At 40.8% G+C, this 25954-nt stretch overlaps 1 protein-coding gene across 3 annotated transcripts; it reads left to right on the forward strand.

The window, feature by feature from the left end:
* Positions 1-392: 392 nt before the first annotated feature.
* LOC116038127 (voltage-dependent T-type calcium channel subunit alpha-1H-like) lies at positions 393-25188 on the forward strand. 3 transcript variants are annotated; one of them, XM_036007618.1, is made up of 32 exons: positions 393-658; positions 993-1086; positions 1631-1767; positions 2164-2252; positions 5332-5491; positions 7565-7889; positions 8011-8103; positions 8806-8972; positions 9493-9547; positions 9632-9760; positions 10099-10247; positions 10589-10774; positions 10933-11050; positions 11147-11302; positions 11422-11535; positions 11702-11818; positions 12037-12122; positions 12548-12671; positions 12980-13048; positions 13421-13605; positions 13800-13926; positions 14242-14367; positions 15065-15154; positions 15351-15537; positions 17903-18069; positions 18321-18430; positions 18534-18667; positions 18892-18950; positions 21068-21146; positions 21274-21395; positions 21788-21946; positions 25009-25188. In XM_036007618.1, exons 1-32 carry the CDS (start codon positions 468-470, stop codon positions 25138-25140), a joined length of 4236 nt encoding a protein of 1411 aa, XP_035863511.1. In that variant the 5' UTR covers positions 393-467; the 3' UTR covers positions 25141-25188. The 3 variants fall into 3 exon arrangements, with proteins under 3 accessions (XP_035863511.1, XP_035863514.1, XP_035863513.1); XM_036007621.1 differs by having other exon boundaries at positions 25042-25188; XM_036007620.1 differs by having other exon boundaries at positions 17918-18069.
* The last annotated feature ends 766 nt before the right edge of the window (positions 25189-25954 follow it).

The following is a 25954-nucleotide window of genomic DNA, read 5'->3' on the forward strand; positions in this document are numbered from 1 at the left end:
AAGCTGAGCCCCCCCTCTGAAACCAAAGTTGAGGTAACTTTCCCTTACTTTCTTTTTTGATACAAAGGAGTTATCAGCACTTTTACGTTTCTCCGCCATGTTTCGTTCATAAAATAGTGATGCCGTGGCGGCAGGAAAAACGAGGATGATAGCAGCTAGCAGCTAGCAGCTGACCTGATGACAGCAGGGTCCCAGGTTAAGAGGTCCCGGAGGTTTGGCCTACTAAGTAGCCTGCCTACAAGTTTAAGCGAGACCAAAAATATATAGTTTTTATACAGACTTTTGTATACATTATATATTCTAGTGTATTATCATAATTTGTTTAACATGTGCAAATATTTTTTTTTTACCTCAACCTCAAACCAGATAAAGACTTGCGCCCCCCCTGTGATCTTTGCCGCCCCCCTTAGGGGTCCCCGGACCCCAGGTTCGGAATCACTGCTATAGTGTATCTGTGCTTGAACATCATGACTGACTTTGAGAGACAGAAGGAGGAGCAGCGGCGGGAGGTGGCAATCGCTATACCATTACAAGAAGTTGCCAACCCACACCCGCAGGAGGAGCAGCTGCCCTACCCGACCCTGGCCCCTGTAGCTGTCACCTGCTTAAAACCGTCCAGAAGACTCCGTAACTGGTGTCTGCAAGTGGCCTATAGCCCATATCCTTTCCTACTGCTTGAAGTTTAGCCTTGTCTGACACCAAAGACCAAATATGTGTTGTAATAATAATAATAATAATAATAATAATAATAATACAAACTTGTGTAGATATCATACCAATATATTTCTGAATGTATCTAGAGGACATACTCACCTGTCTAGCTGTGGCATATTACAACATTACAAGATTGTATAAATTGATTTGGTCATTATTAGTTATTGTGTCCCTGTGATTATAGTACGTAATCATCTATACTCTGTTGATGAATAATATGAATGAATGAATAAATATAATCTTATCCTATGTGTTTTGACCTTAACCTCTTCCTCCACATGGTTTGTGTATTTGACTGTAGCGATGATCCTCTTCAGGTGTGCAAGTTTGTCCTACTACAAGCCAGGTGAAATGAAGAGCACCATGCAAGAGGTTAGTGTGACCCTTGGTGTGGATTTTCCAAATCCTTGCAAATCCTTACTCTCAATGAAAACATACAAACAACATTGGTTAATACTGATGACCTCAATTTATATTATTGCAGTGTGGCTAGATATCTGTGCTGTGAATCTTTCATTGAATACATGGTATATTTTTGTGTGGAAAATGGTTGTCTAATTTTTAAACAGATTATATTTTTAACCGAAAGACTAAGGTTCAAGTTCAATAGGTTTCACTCCAGTCCTTCAGTTCTGGCCTGGTTGAGTCACTTTTCTGCTCTTGAAACAGGTCAACTGGGCCAAATATTGGACAGAGAAAGTGGCCATATCACACCATATTTGAGATCACCTAAATTACATAACATAAAAGGCGAATGATAACCGATTGTATATAAAATACCTCTTTTATATACAATCAATTGAAAATGTCCCTCTGTATTGATGAGTAAACACAATAGTACTTTTGTATGTTAGAATTAGCATTGTTGTTTCTACTCTGTTTAACTGTATGTTTTTCTTTTATTGTGTATGGCCAGATAGTGGATGCCTTGATCTTTATCTACTTTATTGTGGAAATGCTCATCAAGATGATGGTCCTGGGAGTCTTTGGCTATAGAGGGAGTTACTTTAGCAACAACTGGAACAAGCTGGACTTCATCATCAACTGTGGAGAGTTAGTATTCCACAATGCCTTTCTGTTTTTTCTTCCATCTGCTGATAAACAACAGCAGTCACCTTAGGGAGACATCATATTTAATGTCTCAGTTTCTCCTGTGTTTAAAGACAACATACATAATAATTCACTCACAAATACAGCAAGGCTCTTAGTTTAAAACCAAAAAAAACCCCAAAATGTTTGGACAGCTTTGGTCAGACTGGCCTGACTTTTGCTTATATTTTAGAGAAGGAATTCCATAAAAAAAAAGTTTTTTAACCGTCAGCATCTCATGGCTTGTTTATGAACAGTTTTCATATTTAGCATTATAATGCTGTACATTTTGATTTTTGTAAATGAAATAACACAAAATGAAACTGTTGTCCCTGTTTCTGTCTGCAACTGTCCCTTCAGGATGTTGGATTTTATCTTGGAAAACTGTGGCATCCACTTCCAGTTCTGTCAAGTGCTCTCTCCGTTGCGACTCATCAGCAGAGTACCAAGTAAGTCGACATTTCAACATTTTGCATTGGTCCTCAAAACTTAGTTTTCAGTGTTTCCAAACATACTACCTACAACAAGTGCAATATGTAGTCATTTTAATATTGATAATTTTATGAGTGAAAGCTTTCACTGTGAATCTTTCAACAGATGAGCACATGGTAGTCCTCCATCCAGATATCCGTTGTCATTCCGATCAAATTCACCTCAGCCAGAATGTAATTTAGCTGCTCAACCAGCTTTGTGCGTTTCTCTGTTGCCAGCTCACGGCACCGTTTTGACACAGTGGTGGGTGGGGTCAGGCAGGACGTCTTTCGCTGCCACTGAACCATATGTAGCACCGACGTTAAAGGGGTGATAGAATGATTATATAGGGTATTTCACACTGTTCCTTAAGGTCTCCTAATAGGGTATGTAAAATTGGTTGGGCTGAAAATTGCCCGAATGCTATTTTATTATATTAGGCCCTTAACTACCCTGTGAATATGGCTCTATTTGGAACAAGAGCTTTTCTTCCAAAAATGGTATGCTCATGAATATTTAGATTAGGGCTTTGACTTTTGCCCAAAAATCATATTCGAAGTTCGTTTGTTTATGAATATTAATATTCGAATATATTCGAATATTTATTAATAATATTTTGACCATTAAATGCCTTCAGTAAGGCTTATATTGGTTTCAAACTTCCTATATGTTCTGCCCACCAGAGGGCAGTGTATCAGTCAGTAGGTGTGCAATGATGTTGTTAGAAGAAAAACACACTGCCACCACTGTTTTTTTTTTTTAAATTAAAAGTCAGACCCTGGATTAAACACAAACAATATGCTTTCAACAGGAAGGTCGGATATTTCACCGTAGCCTACGTAAGTGGTCTGATGTTCATACTTTTGCGCTGGTGTGTGCGTCGAGCCGCGTGTGTGTGTGTGTGTTGTGAGAGAGTGACGGTGAGTAGCGACTCTATAGTCTTAGTGAGAGAAACAAAGTGTCTCCTCTGTTCTTTCTGACCACGGTGGGAAATCTGTAGCAGGAGAAGTTAACCCTCTCCTTGATTTTACGTTGTTTATGGAGAAGGAGAACCAGGAAATGAGTCGGGGGAAATGCGCTACCAAGCCGCGGCCGAGCGACGTGCGTCGCCGCGACGTGTTTACATTTTGAAATGCGTGAAAAAGCGTCGGAATCTGAATTGAAAACAAGGTTTACAAGCAAACACATTAACAAAAAAATAATGCCCATAACAGGTTCGAAATTCGAATATTAAGGGCTGCCTAATATTTGTTCGAATATCAATATTTTTTTTAATATTCGAATTATATTCGAATATCGAAGTTCGGCGTCAAAGCCCTAATTTAGATGAGCTGCGTGCTGATTGGTTTGAGTGAACCCCATAGAAACACATTGGAGACGAGACAGCAGGTCTCATATTTCAGACACTGCAAAGTTATACGTTGTTTGTCGGGCTATTTCGTTATTAAATTCACTTCTGAGACTTTTTTATGCGAGAAATCAACTATATAATGCTCAAATATGTCAATATGTCAGACTTTAGGACTACTACTTTTCTGGACTACTGGGGCTCGGGGCTCCGCGGAGCTGGCTGGCTGCCAGCTGCCGGCATAACTAGAGTATACTTAGTTTGAATTTCGTCACGCCACTTATATAACATATACCCAAAGGTCTTATAAAGCTAACAATGGTGTCCGATTTCAATTGAATGCATTTTTGTGAACATTAGCTAGGGATTTCGTTAGCTGCTACTGTCCCTTCAATCCTATGTGTACAGATCGCGGCTAGTTAGCTTCACTTTCGGCATAATTAAAGTGTATTTACAGTTTGAATTTCGTCACGCCACTTATATAACATCTACCCCAAGGTCTTATAAAGCTAACAATGGTGTCCGATTTCAATTTAATGCATTTTTGTGAACATTATGGATTTCGTTAGCTGCTACTGTCCCTTCAATCCTATGGGTAAAGATCGCGGCTAGCTGCAGGCCCTGGAGCTCCATCAGGGCCTCTGCATTTTGTAGTCCAGTAACCCAGAAACGGTGACTTTGCGCGGGTATGGAGCGCCGCTGGCTTCCCTTCGTGACGGAGATCCAGCTAGCTCACAGCGAGTCTATGAAGTAGGACACGCCGGGTGGTGAGGCAGCACCGGCCGCTTTCACGAAGCCCGCTGAGCTCCTGCTGAACTGCGACACACAGTCGGACAAAATTTGCAATTAGCCATCAATTTTCATAAAATGGCCCATATTTGACCTCTACATAGTTGATTTCACGCATAAAAAAGTCTCAGAAGTGAATTTATTAATTAATAATTAATTAAATAGCAGACCTCTGGAGATCTGCGTGACCTAGCTAGATTCAGAAGACTAAGCTGACCTCAGGTCAGTGGTGTAGCCTATGCAAATGTTGGGGCGTGACAGAGACTAGGAGTTGAGATGCTTACGTCAACTTTTAGCTTTGTTCAGATTCGCCCGTTTTCAGCGGCAGTTTCAAAATGTGAGATTTGCAGAGGATAGGGGTATCAATGGGATTTTGACATGTATGTCCTATTTAACCACGAACTGTCGTTATTCAACTATGACAAGGCAAAATCGGTTTTGCATTCTATCACCCCTTTAAAAAGCTGCTGGGCCAACTCAATGAATGAGTTATCGCGCTGATGTGACCGAGCCCGACCCGAACCCGAACATCATTTCTAAATATCTGTCCGAATCCATCCTCTAATAAGCATATATTTCAATGAGATGGCTAAAGATAGATTGATGTTGAACAGACAGACACAACTAGCCACATAAATTGTGAGTTCAAGTCCCAGAGGATAAAAGTATTATTAATCTGTACGTTATGCTGGCCAGTATAACCAGTATGTGTATGTAAGTGTACCTGTATGATCCAAGTTTACCATGTCAACAGAGTTTGAAACATGGTCAACTATCTGTCATGTATGTTTACTTTACACAAGTGAACAAGTCATGTGTGTGTGTGTGTGTGTGTGTGTGTGTGTGTTTGTTTGTTTGTTTGTTACAAAGTTTCAGTCAAAATAACTTCTGACGGCATCTTTTTGTGTACATCTGTGTAGGTATGCTGGATGTGGTGACAGTACTCTTAGGCATCGTGCCCATGCTGGCAAATGTTCTGGTCGTCTACATCTTCGTCATACAAATCTTTGCCGTTGTGGGAGTCCAGCTGTGGGCGGGGCAGCTGCGCAACCGCTGCTTCCTGGGAGAGGACATTCCCACGTAAGGAAAATGCTTGTTCTGCTTTTGCAGCATTTGCATTTTATCTCTTCTCTCTGAGCTGCACTAACAATAACCAATTGTCAAATAATCTGCCAATTATTTTCTTGATTTATTGATTATAGTTTGGTCTATCAATTGTCAAGAAATTGTAAAAAAAAAATGCCCATGCTAATATCCCAGGACCAGAGGTGAATTTTTCAGAGAGCTTGTTTTTGCTGACCAACAGACAATATATATAGTAAATGTAGAAATAGAGTTAAAGCAATATCATGATATTGATAATAATGTGTTTCCTTTTTTAATGTATTAAAAGGCTTAGCAAGGCACTAACTAACATCAAATAATAATTATTGTCTGATATCTCACTGATATCAGGTTTTGGTATGTCTTCAAATTTCTCAATTATTTACTCTGTTGTATATGTATCATATATATGTATATGCATATATCAGTGTTGTAGTTGAGTCACCAACTGTTGAGTCTGAGTCAAGTCTCGAGTCCCCAGTGTTGTCCAAGACCGAGTCGAGACACCATTACCTGTTACACATAATTTAAACATAAAAGTAGTCGGAAACATCATCCAACTTCCGAGTCCTATTTCATGAATTTGAGTCCGATTTTATAAAATCCTTTTATAAAGTCCAAGTCATTAGTGCTGGAGTTCAAGTTGAGTCACATGTCCAGAGAATAGCGACTTGAGTCCGAGTCTTGGACTCAAGTACTCCATCACTGGCATATACAGTACTGTGCACAAGTCTTAGGCAAGTGTGGAAAAAATGCTGTAAACTAAGAATGCTTTCATAAATATAAATAATGATTGTTTATTTTTATCAATTTACAAAATGCAAAGTGAGCGACCATAAAAACATCTAAATTACATCAATATTTGGTGTTACTACCCTTAGCATTCAAACCAGGATCAATTCTTATAGGTACACTTGCAAAAAGTCAGGGAACGTTGAGCATCGTAGACACAGTGGTCGGCCAAGGAAACGTTAGTGCAGCAGATGAAAAACACATCAAGCTTATTTCCCTTTGAAATCAGAAGATGTCCAGCAGTGCCATCAGCTCAGAACTGGCAGAAACCAGTGGGACCCAGGTACACCCATCTACTGTCCGGAGAAGTCTGGCCAGAAGTGGTCTTCATGGAAGAGTTGCAGCCAAAAAGCCACACCTCCGACATTGAAACAAGTGCTCAAAACAACTCAACTATGCACGAAAACATAGGAACTGGGGTGCAGAAAAATGGCTGCAGGTGCTCTGGACTGATGAGTCAAAATATTTGGCTGTAGCATAAGACAGGTTGTTCGCCGAAGGGCTGGAGAGCTGTACAATAATGAGTGTCTGCAGGCAACAGTGAAGCATGGTGGAGGTTCCTTGCAAGTTTGGGGCTGCATTTCTGCAAATGGAGTTGGAGATTTGGTCAGGATTAATGGTGTCCTCAATGCCGAGAAATACAGGCAGATACTTATCCATCATGCAATACCATCAGGGAGGCGTATGATTGGCCCCAAATGTATTCTGCAGCAGGACAATGACCCCAAACATCCAGCCAAGGTCATTGAGAACTATCTTCAGCGTAAAGAAGAACAAGAAGTCCTGGAAGTGATGGCATGGCCCCCACAGAGCCCTGATCTCAGCATCATCGAGTCTGTCTGGGATAACATGAAGAGACAGAAGGATTTGAGGAAGCCTACACCCATAGAAGATCTGTGGTTAGTTCTCCAAGATGTTTGGAATAACCTACCAGCCGAGTTCCTTCAAAAACTGTGTGCAAGTGTACCTAGAAGAATTGATGCTGTCTTGAAGGCAAAGGGTGGTCACACCAAATATAGATTTGATTTAGATTTATCTTCTGTCAGTTTACAGCATTTTTTCATACCTGCCTAAAACTTTTGCACAGTACTGTATGTGTATCAAATATAACATGACCCACTGTATGTACATTTTCTTTTTTTCAACACATAGCACAAAAAAACTGTCGTGAAATCTAGTAACCATGTCATGTCATGTCATGATGTCGAGTGTATTAATTTCTAGCGTGTAAAAACTGTTGTTCTTTTTTCTATCCAGAAAGTACAACGTGTCCTTAAATCCATATTACATGAACAAGTATGGTGAAAAACTCCCATTTATCTGTTCGCCTGATGGCAAGAGCGGGATGCAACGCTGCCATGATGTGCCACCTTACAACATAAATGGGGAAAACTGCTCATTGGCTGCTCACCACTATGCTTCAGCTGTAGATGAGCTTGTCTCTACGGTGGCTGGGGCCAGTGCTAACGCCTGTGTCAACTGGAACATGTACTACAATGTCTGTCGGCCCGGGGACCACAACCCTTACATGGGAACAATTAGCTTCGACAACATTGGCTACGCCTGGATAACCATATTCCAGGTAACAAGGGCTTTTACTGTACATGTTCAGAAACATTTTAACTAAACTTTTAACTAGGAGCTTATTAAAATGTTGCCACATAATAATCATTTATTTTTTGTCACTCTCTGTCTACCTCCAGGTTGTCTCACTGGAAGGATGGGCGGAGATCATGTTTTATGTTATTGATGCTCATTCTTGGTGGAGTGTTTTATTTTTTGTACTCGTCACTGTTGTGAGTAGCCACTTGTCTTTGTTTTAGTTAACAACCATAGTATTTGACCGTGTTCCTATGTCTCAAAAAACAACTTCAGAATTATGTTTTGGTATTCTTCCATACTGGTAAATCTGGGCTACATAATGATCTGTAACTCTGGTTTAATAATTTCAGTAGCAACTATAAAAATCCAACAGAGGCAGCAAAATACATTGAAACTCCATTTTGATTTGGTCCTCAATATCAGTCCCAATGCTACACGCACTAATGTGGGTCTTTTTTTAAATAGACCCACGCCGAACCCCTGTAGCATTCAATGAACCTACAATCAATGAAACACACATTTTCACTGTAAGCCTGACTCGCTGCAGTTCTTAAAATAAACTGGAGAAAAAGCCATCTGTTAACTACAGATTTTAGTTAGATCCTCACATGTTTATGTAACACATTGTTTTACATACTCTGATGTAGAAAAATAAATAAAAGACAGACATAACCACCCTTAACTTGTCAACTTGAGTTGGGCCACTTGTAATGCTGTCATTTAGACAGAATTGTTTAAAAGCTTGTTGCGCTGCTCCTGAAACAGACTTATTGTTAACACTTAAATTAAGTAGCTAAATTAAATTGAGGGCAGTAATGGTTAAATCGATGGTACAATTATCTCAAAGCAGTTTTCGAACCCTTGCTCTAAATAGCAACTTGTTACTTCCCCACCAGATGGGCTCCTTTATCATGATGAACGTGTGTGCAGTCGTCATCGCCACCCAGTTCTCGGACAACATGAAACAAGAAACAGCAGAGCAGAGTGTCGGTGCTGTGGCTATCGCATGGCTCTATGGCAAGTTAACTGGATGGCTGCAGGGGATCTCCCGTAAATTCAACAGGTCAGTCACTGTATAAGATCTATATACAACCTGGAAGTCTTTTAAAGTAGCACTTACAACACTTTGTTGTGTTTGTGGTCAGATTTGTAGTTTGCAGTAATATCTGTGTGTATAACGGTAGAAGATTATGTCAGATGCATTATTCCCTCATGCTCAGGATGAAAGTAGATATAAATGCTTTCTTATGTTGTAGTACATGTAGTACTCGTTCAGGCAAAAGTTGGAAGCCTCTAGGTAGAAAAATGCCCTAAAACCTATGCCCCGAGTTTGAAGTTAAACGTTCTCTGATTAAATCTTCTTTGATATTATGGGGTTCCATGCTCTGAGCATGGAACAGTTGAGTTTGCATTAGTTAATTTGTGTTTCTCACAATTGGACACCAAAAATGTTGAGAGCCCATTCCTAAAAGATGCAGATTCAAAAGCAAACACACGTCACACGCATGGACATTACCAGAGCAAAACATGTCTTAATTTAACCTGACAATTGACAATTGTTATTCATGTCCTTTTACCGATAGACTTCATAACAAGGTGCATCCTCATGGCGGCAGCAGCAGGATTGATGACCCAGTGGTGAGACTAGTCAACAACTTTCTACAGAACCGCCAGCAGCAGCAGCATTGTTGCCTATGTTAACTGACTACCTTTCTGTGACAGATCTTTCAGGTCTGGAGACCATTCATGCAAAAACTTAAGAGGACTGTCAACAGTAAACTCTTCGACCGATTGATCATGTTTGCTGTTTTCCTCAATATTGTCACCATAGCCATAGAGCATCATGACCAGGTGAGGAGCAAAGTGTTTCTGTCTGCTTACTATTTGTCTACGTCTCTGAATTTAATTTCAGGTGTGTGAGGTGAATGATAGACTGAGCAATTAAAAGGTTCAAAGCTTAACAGCAGTGGTTTGATGATAGTATTTTGTTATGCTGGGGATTAACAAAGATGCTTTTTAAATTCTGCCCTAATCTTCCAACATTAAGAACCCCAAAGGGAATACTAGAATAGTAACTACTTTACTTTTCTTTCCTTCCTTCCTTCCTTTGCATTTCCACTTTCTTTTGCTTCTTCTCTCCATCTATACCCCTTCCTCGCTTTATTTCTTTCCATCCTCTCTTCCTACAGCCTAAGAAGTTGACAGATATGTTACAGATCAGTAACATTGTCTTCACCATTATATTTGTTGTGGAGTTGGTCTTAAAGCTGCTGGCTCTCGCGTGGACATACTTTAGGGACTGGAACAACAGCTTTGACTTTGTCATTGTTATCATCAGGTAATTTGATCCCATGCAGTCTGACTTTATTGCTTTGTCCTGTAATACATGCCATTATTAAAATCCACATTATATCCCAATTTCCTTGTTTGGGGTTTGACTCTCATTGGAACCATGACACACAAAAACTGTTCAGGTATCACACAAAATTCATTGTTTCTATTATACTTAACACGTAATACTTAACACTTAATACTGAGTCAGTGGACAACACTGACTCAGTATTGTGATACTAGTAACTTGTGTTAGTTTCAGACTAGATTAAGTAATATAGTGAACACAATATAACCTATAACCTCAACATACACTATATTAAAGACATGGTTGTTTGTGGTTTTCAGTTTGTGGGAGATAATATCTAACGCAGACGGCCGGTTGTCAGTTCTGCGTGCATTTCGTCTGCTGCGGTTTGTGAGGCTGCTTCACTTCCTCCCTTACCTGAAGAGACAACTGCTCGTGCTGAAGAGGACCATGAAAGAGGCATCCACACTCTGCATGCTACTGCTGTTTGTCATCTTTATTTTCAGGCATGTACACACACAAATCCTTCCTCCCCATGTGTCTGTCTGTAGACATCTAATGTCACAGCTAATTCCAAATGATGCTGTTCTATTACTATTATGATGATGATCACCCACAGGATGCATCTCAATGATTGCGCATGCATGTTCTTGGTACTCTGCAGTGTAATGGGTATGCACCTGTTTGGTGGTAAATATTACTACGAGACGCAGCACGGAGAAGTCATCGTTGAGCGAAAAAACTTTGACACCCTGCTCTGGGCCATGGTCACTGTGTTCCAGGTTAGTTTTTGACTTTATTATTCCATTCCATCATCATACAATTTGTGCCTCAATCTCTGTCTGTACTACTCTCTTTTAATAAATCTCTCAATCCAGATTCTGACTCAGGAGAACTGGAATCTGGTGATGTACAATGCCATGGCAACTACCTCCGAATGGGGCTGTATCTACTTTGTTGTGGTCATTATATTGGGAAAACATGTTCTTCTCAATATACTTGTGGGCATAGTGGTTCAGAGTTTCCAGGCTAGGGTAAGGACCTCTATCTTAGTTTTCTCCAAGAGCTAGCTGTTTTACACCAAACGTGGCTTTTAAGTACGGCACACTCAAACACTTACACCTATGCCAAACTCTATTTCCTGTTGTTGCAGCATTTCTCAGGTATGGATCAAGACTCTTCTCGCCCTTCCTGTGAGTCTACCAGTTCCACTCCGGAAATCTTGATCCCTGAAAACCCTGCACAGACAGATAACGATGACAGAAACGTAAGTTCCTAAGAGTGCAAACTGTGGTTTTAGAATCTATTGAGAGGTCTCTGAGATATAGTACTTGGTGGTGAGCGACTTGTTTGCTAATAGTTACAGTTTGGACACTTGAGGTGCTGTACTTGCTCAAACATACCCACCTTTGCTGTATTTCATGTTGACACAGGGCCCCTCAGGACCCAACCGAGGCCTCTCTCTCTCTGCTTGTTGGCCCAGCAGATTCAATGCGATTAACGCTGCCCCAGGAGAAGACTCTGCACCTACAGATACCAATGGGGACAATGTAAGTTCCTAAGAGTGATAGTTTAAGAAGTCTGGTTTGGGACGTGAGAGATTTTACAAGTGACATGATCAAAGCCACTTTGGTCTCTTTACCTATATTCTGAGCAGCATTTTGCTGGTATACCACCCCTCTGTAATGTTGCTGGTGGTTCTTTTAAGTATTTTCTTCATGCTTCGGATAAAGAGAGCCGGCTGATGTGTAACTCTTCACCCATGCAGAGATGTTTGAACTTGATCCAGAAAACGGTCAGCTGGTGCAAAGAACATGAAGAGTGGTCGTTCTATGTGTTTTCTCCACAGAACAGGTAAGCCCCCCCCACACACACACACACACACACACACACAAATTGCATTCTATGTGTTATGAAAAAGAATTACATTTACATGTAACTTGCAGAAACCATGTAACATGACATCTGATTGGATACATTTATATCTATACCAACGAGTTCAAGATGAGTCATCAAAATATTTTACTTTTTTACAGGAAGGGAAAGAGAGAGATTTTGATATAAAACACTCACAAATGTTACTTTGATACATAAGTTGCATACAGTATGCCAAAAGATGACTGAAGGACTATTACAGGGACATTTCACTGTCTCTTTTATTCCCTTGGTTTTCCTCAGATGTTTAACTAACTGTAGCTATTTTAAGTGTGTGTACGTGTGTGTGTGTGTGTGTGTGTGTGTGTGTGTGTGTGTGTGTGTGTGTGTGTGTTTGTGTTCAGGTTCCGCATCTGTTGTCAACGCCTGATCTCTCACAAGATGTTCGACTATATGGTTCTGGTCTTCATTCTCCTCAGCTGCATCACCATCGCTGTGGAGAGGCCTGAAATAAACCTTAAAAGCACGGTGAGACACCTACAATTATTGTTCCTCTGGAGAGGGATATACAGTAAACCCTTAACAAACAACCCTATCCTATCGGACACACACAAGCATTGTACGATAAATATTGACAGATGCACACACACAGTATGACCATACTACATGTAATCTGTGATGAGAGATGGCAAATGCAGTCACTGCAGACTTAGAAACACAAACTTACACAGTAAAGTTGGATGCTTTGCATTTCATGAAACAAATAATATGTAATGAGTTTGATTATTTGTGATACAAACAGGCACGTTAAAAAGGAATCTCACTCTTCCCTTTAGGAGCGTTGGATCCTGAATACGGCCGGTTACGTATTCTCTGCTGTCTTCTTTGTAGAGATGCTCTTTAAGGTAAACATCAGATTTTTGTAACCGTAGAGGTCTACTGTGAAATGGCGTTTATTATTAACTACAATGTTTTCTTTGTTCTAATGAATACAGTTACTTCATGGCTTCTGAGCTGTTGAATGAACTTTCCAACCCCTGCTGGGTTGAGATCAGATACGAAAAATAAAGACAGATGTATAAGAGAAGAGCTCACATTTATTTAACCGACACCCTGCCTTTGACAATTCTTATTATTATTTAGTTTAGTTATAATTTTGGACCAATCATTTTGTATCTTAAAATCTATTTTGTACGTCGGATTTTCAGGAGAATTTTAAAGAATCTGTAATACTGTATATTAAGTAATATGTTGGAATTGATGTGTTGTTACACCAGGTTATAGCTCTTGGTTTGCTGTTTGGGAAGGAGAGCTACTGCCGGTCTGCCTGGAATGCTGTGGATGGTTTTTTGGTGATTCTGTCTTTAGTCGACATCTTAATCTCTCTGGCCAGTACAAGTGGAAAACATGTGCTGGGCGTGCTCAAAGTTTTGCGCCTGCTACGCGCAATGCGCCCGCTGAGGTACATCATTAATTTGTGTGTGTGTACAGTACCGATGATTGTTTTCTGTTTGTGTGGGTTGATACCAGTGCTTATGTACGTATACTGTTTTTGTGTCAGCATCCCATCTTATTTCATATTTGGGTCAGTTTGTGTTTGTACGTACATTTGCTGGTTGTAACAAACATCGGTTTGTTTATGTTTGTGTGTTCCAGGGTGATCAAGCGAGCCCCAAAACTGAAGCTGGCTGTGGAAGCCCTTCTCGCCTCGGTTAAACCCATCGGGCACATCGTTCTTATTTGCTGCACCTTCCTCTTTTTCTATGCCATTCTTGGGGTGCAGGTACTGTGGGGATGCACACTCACACACCCATGGATGCACGCACACACACACACACACACACACACACACACACACACACACACACACACACACACACACACACACACACACACACACACACACACAGCTTTCTTATACGCTGACTGACAATCAAGCTGTGGAAATTAACAACGTGACCCCTGGCCAGCACTCATAGTAAACACCTAGGAATTCACTCTTGTTATTCTTGGCATTGATAGTGACAGCTTTGATGCAGTTGGTAAAATAACACAACAGACATCCTGTCTCTGTCTTTTTCTTACACAAACACTGTAGTTGTTCAAAGGGAAGTTCTTCTACTGTGTGGGTCAGGACACAAGAAACATCACCAACAAGACTGAATGTCTGTCGGCCAACTATCGCTGGGAACGAAAGGTGTACAACTTTGACAGCCTGCCTCAGGTATGGACTAACGCACAGAGGATGAGACAGGGAGAGGGATGTAGGATGGATAGGAAAAGATTAGCATTCATGCCAGCATGTCCAAAAACAAATTAACTAGGTAGAAACTAGGAATTAAATAGATTCATCATGCTATTGCCATATTTTCAATTTAAAACAGAGGACTGAATGTTTATGGAGACATTGTACATTTAAAACAGTTTACATACGGTGAATCTGCGTACTGTGTGTTATTTACTGTTCCCTCGCCCTCAATAGGTTTTTCATCCAGAAGCAGGTTTTTGCAGACGTGATCACAGGGGTTTTGTTTTTGGGACAACATTGGATCACTTGTTGAGACTACTAAATATGCATCTGCTTTTGAAAACCACAGATTATTACAGAGAGAGAATTGTTTGCTAACATCGCACTAGCCAACGTGTTTGACTCTATGTTTGTTAGTTAGCATAATATCTCAAAAACTGCTTATCAGATTGCAGTAAAATTTGGCTTAATTTTCCCAGGTTCCTTGGTTCTCGCCTTCTTGGTACACACAATGTCATTTAATCGTCACCCAATATGGTTCATTTACCATATTAACCATTTTCGACTAACTGTAATGAATGTGTATTCTGTAACTAAACTTGAGAGCTAATTATATTAGGACCTGGATAATCACTTTGTGTTGACTTAACAGTTATTTCTGTTTCCCATTCAGGCTCTGCAGTCCTTGTTTGTAATGTACTCTAAGGATGGCTGGGTGAACATTATGTATGATGGCCTGGATGCTGTGGGAGTAGATGAACAGGTATTTTTGCTGGCAATGTGCCTGATTTATACTGTTTTACACTGTTATGTACATTGGAAAGGAAGCGAGAGATATTAAACGCAGGGGTTGTTTTGCCCTCTTAAGATGGCAGTGTAATAAATTTGTTCTTTATTTTTCATTTCTTATACACAAGAAAATAAAATCTGATCTCTCTTTTCTTCTCTTCTCCTCTCAGCCTGTAACGAACTACAACGAATGGATGCTTGTTTATTTCATCACCTTCATGATTATGAGCTTCTTTCTCCTCGACATGTTTATTGGTGTAATGGTGGAGACCTTCCACCAGTGTCAGCAGGATCAAAAAAAAGCAGCTTTACAAGTGTTACCACAAGAGGCCGAAGTATCACAGGACCAGTGCGAGGGTAAGGAGAATTAAGTAGGTTGTTAGTGATCTATTTTTCCAAGCATCACATTTCAGAGTCTACTGTAAAAAATGAAACTGAAAGCCTGGTTAGGTCACGCAAACAGTGGCTGATCACGAAGGTTTGATGCATGTATTGGGACAGGTCGTGTACAGTCATCAGAGCTGTATTGTTATAAACAGCTGAGAGCTGCAGCTGGAAATAATGTTGATGAGAGCGATGAGAATGAATCAAAACAAAGTTAATTAGCTGAAAGATGTTAAAATGCTGCTTAGGCTTTAGGGGAACTGCAGTATTGTTTGATAATTATCTGTGGGTGCATCACAACAAGCGACTCCTTTCACATACACACATTTGATCATTTTTTTGGGCATTTTTAGGCTTCTATTTTCACAGGACAGATGAAGACATGAAAGGGGAGAGAGAGGGGGAATGACATGCAGCAAAGGGCCGCGGGTCGGAGCCGAAACCCGCAACCGCTGCGTCAAGGAATAAACCTCTATCAGGGGTGTGATTCTTCGGAAATCCGGCTTTTCCGACCTGAAAATGAAGCTCTCGTAAATCATGCAAATCCGCAAATTTTTCGGGTCGGGGGTATTGGTAAACATAATGACCGGTCACTGCTGGCAACGTTTTTTGTGCCTCTGACTCATGTCTTTATATCACTCCACAAGTGGTCCATTAATTTGTCACGATGTAACTTCATTCAAAGCAGAGCTCCACCAAAGAGCCTGCAATCGTTGCGGAAGGTTATTTGAATACGAATTTTGGACGTGTGGGGGCGAACTCTCTTCTTACATACCTGCAAACTAGCTTTTCGGCGAAAATTGCCGTTTTGAATGGGAAAATGTCATCCACGTGAATCATTTTTCGTGTTTTTTTTTTTAGATCAACTTTTTATTGTTTTATATTTTTGAACAGACAAATACAACTGAACAAGGTGCTCCTTTTCAAAAAAAGAAAAAAGAAAATTATATATATATATATACACACACAAAACGGTGCTATATATTATATATATAGCACCGTTTTAAAAGTATCGTTTTAGCACCGGGAAAATGTTGTTTTCCCTTTGGGGGGGAGGGGGGGGTGTCACCTTTTTCAGCCCTTCTGAGTTTGCAGTTATGTTCTTAACTGAAGCCGTCTTTCTGCTGTGCTCCATTCACGTAGTAGTTTTACACTATGTAGGTTAAACTCTGCAATTAATCCACGGTTCACATGTATGTATGAACTGTGGTGGTCCGTTACGCTGTAGGCTATATTCAACATCACTGATTAAGTAGCCTAAGTCAATCCTACATTTTTCAACTTGGGAGCAAAACATGCTCCTTGGGGGAAAAAAGTTACCATAAAGCCCTGTTCATGCTAATTAAACAACTGGACCTTGGGGTAAAGTGTTGTTGTATCTGGCCCATGTCCCGGATGTGAAAGCCCCCTTACTGGACTACTGAATATAATAATATTCCATTATATTTTGTATTTTGAATTGTTACCAGCCATCAGAATTTAGTGATTTCCTTGCAATAAATATTGATATTTTTACCATAAATTGGTGCCTAAAAATGTATCAGAATGCAGGAATGGAAGTCTTTTACCCTCAGACCCCAGACCCCCTCCCCCCCACTGCTTTGTGTGTTCCCGCAAAGACAAATTCTGAGCAAGGAAAAACCCTGAAGTATAATCACAGACAGCCATAAAAAACACGTGCGTGCGTGCGTGCGTGTGGTACAAAGAAGAGAGAATGGGAGAAGGTAGTTTGTGTGAGGTGGACCTGGTCACCACAGACCCAAATCTTCTCAGCTGTTGCTACTGTCATATGCTGCACTGTCTCTTCATGTGGCACATTATTTATATTATAACAAGGTAATGCAATGTGTAATCAAGTGATGACTGATTAACAGTAATGTAAATGCTAAATGCCGTAATATCTGTTGATACTACAACAATGCAAAGTGTAGGCTCTTAACCTTGTAGTTTTGCACATATCATGTAAGACTCAATTTCTCCATTTCTTTGCAAAAAACTCTCCAGAAAGTGCCATTTAATGGTTTATTTTTCAAAAAAATGTCTTTTTTCATTAATGATTACTTTAATTGAATAGCATTTGAAAAAAAAATGGGGGGGGCTGCTGTCGCAGCGTCATGGGTGCAGCGTATATTTTTTTGCTTTTTTGTCCTTTGCCAATCACACCTATTCTCTATATATGTGCGCCTGCTCTACCAACCGAGCTATAACCCAGCCACGATTTTGATCATATCATATTTGATCTAAATGTTTTGAGTGTTTGTTACAAATTTCTCTCCCTTTCTCTGTCTGTGTTTATCTGCATATGTGTGTGTGTGTGTGTGTGTGTGTGCGCGCGTAGACATGCATGTTTCAGAGTCTGAGCAGATTCCATATTACGAACATTACTCCTCTACTCGTCGGTCTATCCACACTTTTTGTACCAGTAACTTCGTGGAACTCTTCATGGCTGCCATAATTTTCCTCAGTGTCTTAATGATGGCTTTCCAACATTATGATCAACCTCCGGTAAATACACACACACACACACACACACACATACACATACACATACACATACACACACACACACACACACACACACACACACACACACACACACACACACACACACACACACACACACAATCACTGAGTACGTCTTATAACTGATACCAAAAACAAATTTGCATTGACTGTGTGAGGGGATAGAAATAAACCTGTGTGTGTGTGTGTGTGTGTGTGTGTGTGTGTGTGTGTGTGTGTGTGTGTGTGTTTAGTATGTAGAGAAGATTACAGACTATTCCTACTATGTGTTCACCGTCATCCTGATCATCGAAGTCCTGCTAAAGCTTGTGGCGTTTGGCTTACTGAGGTTCTTACAAAGCAGGTAACACACTAGAATAAGTGAGAATTGAATGTCCTTATTTGCTTTTGAATGTTGGTATTGCTGGTGCCTAAAGTGTTGCATGACTTTGTCTGTATGTGTTTAGATGGAATCTGCTGGACATTGCTGTCGTCTTGATTTCCATAATCAGTATTATTTTACAAGAGATGGATATGTCAGACTCAATTCCCATTAATCCCAGCATCCTTAGAGTCTGTAGAGTACTCAGACTAGCACAAGGTATACACATACACACACTCGACAAAGGGAAATCTTTTTAGCTGTAAAGGTATCTTTAGGTGTCAAATGTCTAATTAAGTATGTGTGTGTGTGTGTGTGTGTGTGTGTGTGTGTGTGTGTGTGTGTGTGTGTGTGTGTGTGTGTGTGTGTGTGTGTGTGTGTGTGTGTGTGTTGTGTATGCTCATATACAAAGTTATTCACACAACTCCTGTGTCTCACTTCAGTGCTGAAGGCCAAAAAGATACGAGTTCTGCTGAAAACCATTATCAAGACGCTGTCACAGGTAAAACACTTTTTGTCCGATTCATTATAAATATAAAGTGACTATGAATGATTTTGTTTGCAGTATGCAGATTGTGACCATAATGTATCTGTTCATGCCCTGTTTGCAGTTACAGTGTTTTTTTTATTAAATTTGCATTTAAAGGAATATTTGACAGTGCTTTACAACTAAGGGTGTGACCGAAATTAAGTCACAATCTCCAACTTCGAATTAAAAAATGGAATCGTCGATGCTGCCACGCCCCCATGTCATGTCCAGTCGGCTTGCCAAGCGGAAAATAACACACGTGTTGAAGTGCTGTGAGTCAACCTCCTCTAATTTAGCTAGAGCCAGTCAAAAGATAGCATGGAAACTACAGATGCAGGAGACCCATCGACAGAACTTGAAACCCCTCTTTCACGGTGTGGAAGTATTTTGGATTTCCAGTGAGTTATGTTGACAATGTTCGCGTTGTCGACAAAAAAGCTACAGTTTGCAAGCTCTGCTATGTGCGTGTAACATATTCTTCCACTGGCAGCACGACTAACATGGCAGCTGTATTCTCAGTAACGTAACAATCTGCTAGAAACAGGTTTGCTTTAAACTGCTAAAATAGCAGTGATAGGCAGCACAGTTTGGCTTAGTTATCAATGCCGTTAGCATCGTGGCTAACACTTTTGTTTTTGCTAGCACCGTTAGCCTTTAAACAGAGCTGCTTCAATACACTTGTTAGATAATTGTTTCATTACAGAGTTCTCTGTTGATTTGTGTTTGTCACTGTGTGCTCGTGGTGGAAAATGAATGTAAACAGACAGTGGCGTGTCAGAAATGCAATGCGCTGGGACGTAGGTCCCCTTCAAGGCCAGGCTAATGTTGGTAGTCCCTCTAGTGGACAGAACGTGTAACAACAACCACATGCTTATAGTGGCATTGACAATGCATAAGCCTCAGTAGTGTAGTACATATTAATAACAGGCTGCATTTGAGCATTAAATCTTCGAATATTATTCAAATAATGGCATAGCAACCTGTGCTTTAAAAAAAATTGTGACCTTAGAATCGAAAATTTAAGCAAATCGAGGATTTGTAGAATCGTGACACCCCTATTTGCAACTAAACAGACACATTAAAGGGGTGATAGAATGATTGTATAGGGCATTTCACACTGTTCCTCAAGGTCTCCTAATAGGGTATGTAACATTGATTGGGCTGAAAACTGCCAGGTTGCTATTTTATGGGCCCTTATGCATCCCTGTGTTTTGGCCCTATTTGGAACGAGAGCTTTTCTTCCAAACATGGTTTGCTCATGAATATTTTGATGAGCTGCGCGCTGATTGGTTGAGGAACCACATACAGATACATTGGAGACGAGACAGCAGGTCTCATATTTCAGACACTGAAATGTTTCGTTACTAAATTCACTTCTGAGACTTTTTTACTGACGTCAAAAGGCCTTAGTCTCGCTGGCGCGCCAGGATTTGAGGTGCGCGAGCAGAGGGCGCGCACCACTCTATTTTTTTCAGCGGCGCGCGACAAAGTGGAAACAGGAGGCCTGAACGAGTTCGCCGACAACCGAATGCCAGGACTCTCAGAGTGACTGCAAGTCTCTCTTGTAAACTTACTGGGTTAAGATGAGTTCTTTTATGGTGAATGAAAGGCTTGATCCGACGAAGTAGGTCATCGAATCAAATCAAAGCATTGCCAGTTCTGCCGTTGTTTACCTTTTTCTTCTTCTTCTAGTCCTTAGAAATAGCAAAGTCGGTAGCCTTTCCTCATTAGCGCCACCTCTGTTCAGGAGAATAATGCAGAAAGACTGCAACTAGTGTCGCGACCACCACGTGCGAGTATAAACAGTTACGGTGATCCCATGACGTCACATTTGCACGCGCCAGGTTGGGAACGGCCAGCGTACTGAACGTTTAAGTGTCTTGCTCAGGGACACATTGGTTGATGTATCGCAGTGCAATCGAACTCAGGTCTCCCACACCAAAGGCATGTGTCATATCCACTGTGCCATCACCACCCCGGCATGGCATGTCTGTATTGATAGCCTGTCTCAAAAAAAGGCTTGTAGTTCCATCAAGTTGAGGTACATAAAGTTTGCTGTGTGGAGGATCTAATAGGCATTTTGATTTCAGGTTGGAAATATTTGTCTACTTTTTGCATTCTTCTTCTTCGTCTACGCTGCGCTGGGAGTGGAGCTCTTTGGCAGGCTAGGTCAGTCACACTACTAGCATAACATACACATACATCTAAAGGATTTTATTTGAAAATTAAACAACATGTCCATGGTGCATAAAAATCACTTCTGTATGTCTGTGTTGTTTGCCTCTGTGTCAATCAGAATGCACCGAAGATAACGTTTGCCTGGGTTTACATCGATACACCAACTTTAAACACTTTGGGATGGCCCTGCTCACGCTCTACCAAGTGTGCACCGGAGACAACTGGAGCGGGATTATGGCAGTATGTCCACACTCATGCATGCAGATACACACCAGCTCTATACATTTATTATACCCAAACCACTGAGAAAGCACTTTTATATGAGATCATCATAATGGCATATTTCAGTTAAATGCTTTAGTGTAACATTGGGAGTGTTTTAGTCACAGCAGGAAATTATTAGTAAATTACAGACCCATTAAATAAAGTGTTGCAATAATATTGTATCCCAACTTATAAGAAGTTGTTTGTTTTGTTTATTTTCTGAATGTTTTAATAGACATATTTTAAGTTTCTTATTGTCAGATTTAACGGTTACCGGTCAAGATTTCAGAGTAAGAAAGATTTTGTAATGGTGCCTCAGTCTTTGTGCCTCTTTTTTCATTTCTGAATCTTGATCTGTGCTTCTCAAGGACACATTGAGGCAATGCCGTCCAAACGATGATGGCTGTTTGAGCTACTTGTACTGGGTCTCTCCGATCTACTTCTCCACTTTTGTGGTTATGGCCCAGTTTGTGCTGGTAAACCTGGTGGTGGCAGCGATCATGCAAGCACTGGAGGACAGCCACGAGGTACAGTTCTTACAAATGCACAGACCAAGAAAGCACACAAACATATAGCCATCAGTTAATAACAACAGCTGTATAGCTTTGTTTTACGGGTCTGTAATGCCCCTTACATTTTATCAACGATTTCATGAAGTTTCCTGGAAAGAGCTATGTAATTTGGTACTAATTATAGGGAAGTATAGGGATTGTCTTTATTTTTTTCTACATACAATTAATTCCAAATTAATAGTGGTGCACAGAAGGTCAACTGAACATGAAAACATTTAAAATGTATAGTCATGCATGCATATATGAAGAGTAAAGTTTTCAATAATAAATGAAAAATGAATAAATAAATAAAAATGTAGCTTTTCTTTCAAGGAATTTCCTCTTAAAATCAACTCCAGCTTATAGTAAGTAAAAGTCAAAACAAGTAAGCACATTCTATTTTTTCTATAATAAGTACCAAATTAAATAAAAGAGTATTTTCTTGCTGTAACGTGTTATACAGACAGCATTGAGGACACATTTGCATCAGGATCAGTCAGTCAGTTTCAGGGTGAAAAAAATTAAACAGTGGGAACAATGTTGTTGTTGTTGTTCTTGTTGTTAGTCTGATTAATCCACTGAAAACATAATCCCCCCCGAAGACTGTTATAGGAGAACTCTGGGCAATTTTTACGTTAATCTTGATCGCTATACGTAAGTGAGTATTGTCGATATAAAAAAAAAAAAAACGAGCCGAATCGGTGCTAGCAACATGGAGCTGCTGCAGCTAATGCCGAGTGCTCCCACTTAGCTAGAACAGCAGTTTTGGGGGCATAAGATAAAGAGTGCCTTTGTGCCTCTTAACAGACACAAAATGCAATTAAAATGTCTCTGCAACATGAACAGGGCCCTTACATGACAACAAGATGCGTTTTCAACTCAGACACTGTTTAAATTCACCTACCCTGTTAGCTGCTATCTGCCGTCTGGGATGAGTGAGTGTGTTCAGCCAGGCTTCGGTAATAATCATCACGCAGCAGTTCTGTGTGTATTTGTAGCATATATATCCATTTTGTGTGCGATCCATCTGGCGTTGGTGAATAGTAGTCTCTGTACTGTGTGTTAGTTTATTTCCCCCTCAAAAATAGGTAATTGAGCACTGTAGTGGTTATGATCATATCAGTGACTATGTAACTACATGGAAACGGGCCAAATGATGCCTGTTTCTTGTAAAGTAATGGCGTTTTTCCATTACATGGTACCTGCTCGACTCGCCTCGACTCTACTTGCCTCGACTCGACACACTGTGCGTCCGTTTTCCATTGCAGATTTTAGTACCGCCTCAGCGTGGCTGGTCGTTATGCCGTATCGATGCACACACCAGCGCACAAGTATAAACATCAGGCCACTTGAGTTTGTTTTACAGTTCTGTGGAGGCTCCACGCAGAGCTTTCGCCGTAGCCTGTGCAGCCTATGTAAAAGTGGCCTGATGTTTATACTTGTGCGCTGGTGTGTGCGTGGAGCCGGCCATGTGCGTGTGTAGTTAGGCTACGGCGAAAGCTCTGCCGGAGCCTCCGCAGAACTGTAAACAAGCGGCTCCGCAGTAAACTACTGTGACCTAACGCGACACACACACAGAACGTCGAAGGTGTGTGTTGCCAGAAAACACATTTTGTTTCAAATTAAGCTGGAGGCAGCAAAAAAAAAAACAGCTGGCTAAACTGTTTAAAAATATGTTCAGGACACCCCCGTCTGACGCTTTCACGTCAGCTTTTTGGCTCGCCTCAGCTCGCTTGGAACCTCGACTGAGGAGGTACTAAAAAAAGTACCTGTTAGCAGGTACCAGGTACTTTTTTTCGTAATGGAAAACCAAAAAAGGCGAGTAGAGTCGAGGCGAGTCGAGCTGGTACCATGTAATGGAAAAGCGCCATAACAGTGTTACAGAAGGCTAGCTCTAGCTCCATAGTTACCTTACTCCAAGCTTCTTCCCTTGTGAACACCTCCGCTCTTCACTCTTCACACACTACGCTCCGATCTGCACACTGCTGTTTACCTTTTCCTGCTACAGCTGAATTCCCGCGGGACTTCAGCGCAAGACTACAGCCAGCCTTCTGTAACGCTGTTACTTTACAAGAAACAGGCATCATTTGGCCCGTTTCCATGTAGTTACATAGTCACTGATATGATCATAACCACTACAGTGCTCAATTACCTATTTTTGAGGGGGAAATAAACTTTTTTCGCCGCAAAAATTTCACCGCAAAAGCATGAACTGTCCTCTGGAGGACATCCACCAGACCAGCGGGCGCCCGTGGATTGTTGTCGGCCGCGGCAGGCGGGGAAGGCGGGGAGGAAGTAGAAGGATGCCGGTTGGGCCTGCTAGCCTGGCTAAGGCAACTAACACACAGTTCGCCACTGCAGAGACTACTATTCACCAACGCCAGATGGATCGCACACAAAATGGATATATATGCTACAAATACACACAGAACTGCTGCGTGATGATTATTGCCGAAACCTGGCTGAACACACTCACTCATCCCAGACGGCAGATAGCAGCTAACAGGGTAGGTGAATTTAAACAATGTCTGAGTTGAAAACGCATCTTGTTGTCATGTAAGGGCCCTGTTCATGTTGCAGAGACATTTTAATTGCATTTTGTGTCTGTTAAGAGGCACAAAGGCACTCTTTATCTTATGCCCCCAAAACTGCTGTTCTAGCTAAGTGGGAGCCCTCGGCATTAGCTGCAGCAGCTCCATGTTGCTAGCACCGTTTCGGCTCGTTTCTTTTGCTATCGACAGTACTCACATATGTATAGCGATCAAGATTAACGTAAAAATTGCCCGGAGTTCTCCTTTAAGTGCATTCAGTTGATTATCAAGAGTAACAGGGACGCTGATTTTTGAAATGTAATTGATCAAACTGACCCTGTACAAACTCAAACCGGCTAAATCCTAAACTTCTAAAAACAGTTACAAGACAAGATTCTGCAAAATTGAACATAATAGTAATGTTAATGATAATAATAAACCATCTTTGATTTCTTATTTTGAGATTGAAATACAATTAAGTAATAGAAGAATATTTTAATGTTTCAGAACAAACCTACTAATGTCTGTCTCCCCCTGGAGGAGGAAGAAGAACTGGAGCGTGAGCGGGCCACGCTGTCTTCAGGCCAGAGTGTCGGAGCCAGATGCAGCCACAGCATCTCCGAGGGATCCTCAGACTAGAGTTTAGATTCTCGGCCTGAGCCCGGGCTCGGGCCGTTATTTTTTATATATTTTTTTTTATCCATTACCTTATTATCCTATTTGGGTGGGGAGAAAGCTATGCCATAATCAGAAATATTATAAATATATATATAGGCTATATAAAAGTAACAAATGTGTAGCCTACAAAAGTTAGGCTGCAGTTACAAAATGCAGCACTTCATGCTCGGAGTCTCCTCCTCTCGCACGCATCACACCGGGAGCTTGAAGATGTAAAGAAAAAAAGAAAAACAGGAGAATTAACTTTGAGCAAGTGTGGAGGAAAGTCGGAGGTATGGAAGCAGTTTAAACAAGTCGTGGGCAGTGACAACAATATGTTGTTCATCATTGTTTCTTTTTTTTACGTTTCTTCATTCAGATCCATTTGCGATCCGTTCCATTCTAAACAAACAGCGCAGTTTACATGCTTCGTCCTTGTTGTATTATTCTAAACAGATTTCTGTAGTTCAAACAACTCTGAATTGTAGTTGAGAACGTCAGTTATAACGGCCCACGTATTAAAAAAATTGTCGGGTTTAAATCGGGCTCGTGCTCATAATTACAGTTAATGTGTCGGGCCGGGCCGGGCTCGGACACAACGTGCTCGGGCTCGGGCAGGTTCGGGCTTGATTCTTTGGGCCGATCTAAGCTCTACCTCAGAGTGACAGACAGACCTAAATTTTGTTATAAGCAGTTGTTCTTGTGTTCATGTGTTCTTTTGTTTGTACGCCACGTTTCCTTTTGATGGCTGTTTTTATTTTAATAAAAGTTGATTAGAGATGTACTTATTTTGATG

The sequence above is a fragment of the Sander lucioperca genome, chromosome 11, assembly GCF_008315115.2.
Source record: "Sander lucioperca isolate FBNREF2018 chromosome 11, SLUC_FBN_1.2, whole genome shotgun sequence".
Lineage (NCBI taxonomy): Eukaryota > Metazoa > Chordata > Actinopteri > Perciformes > Percidae > Sander > Sander lucioperca.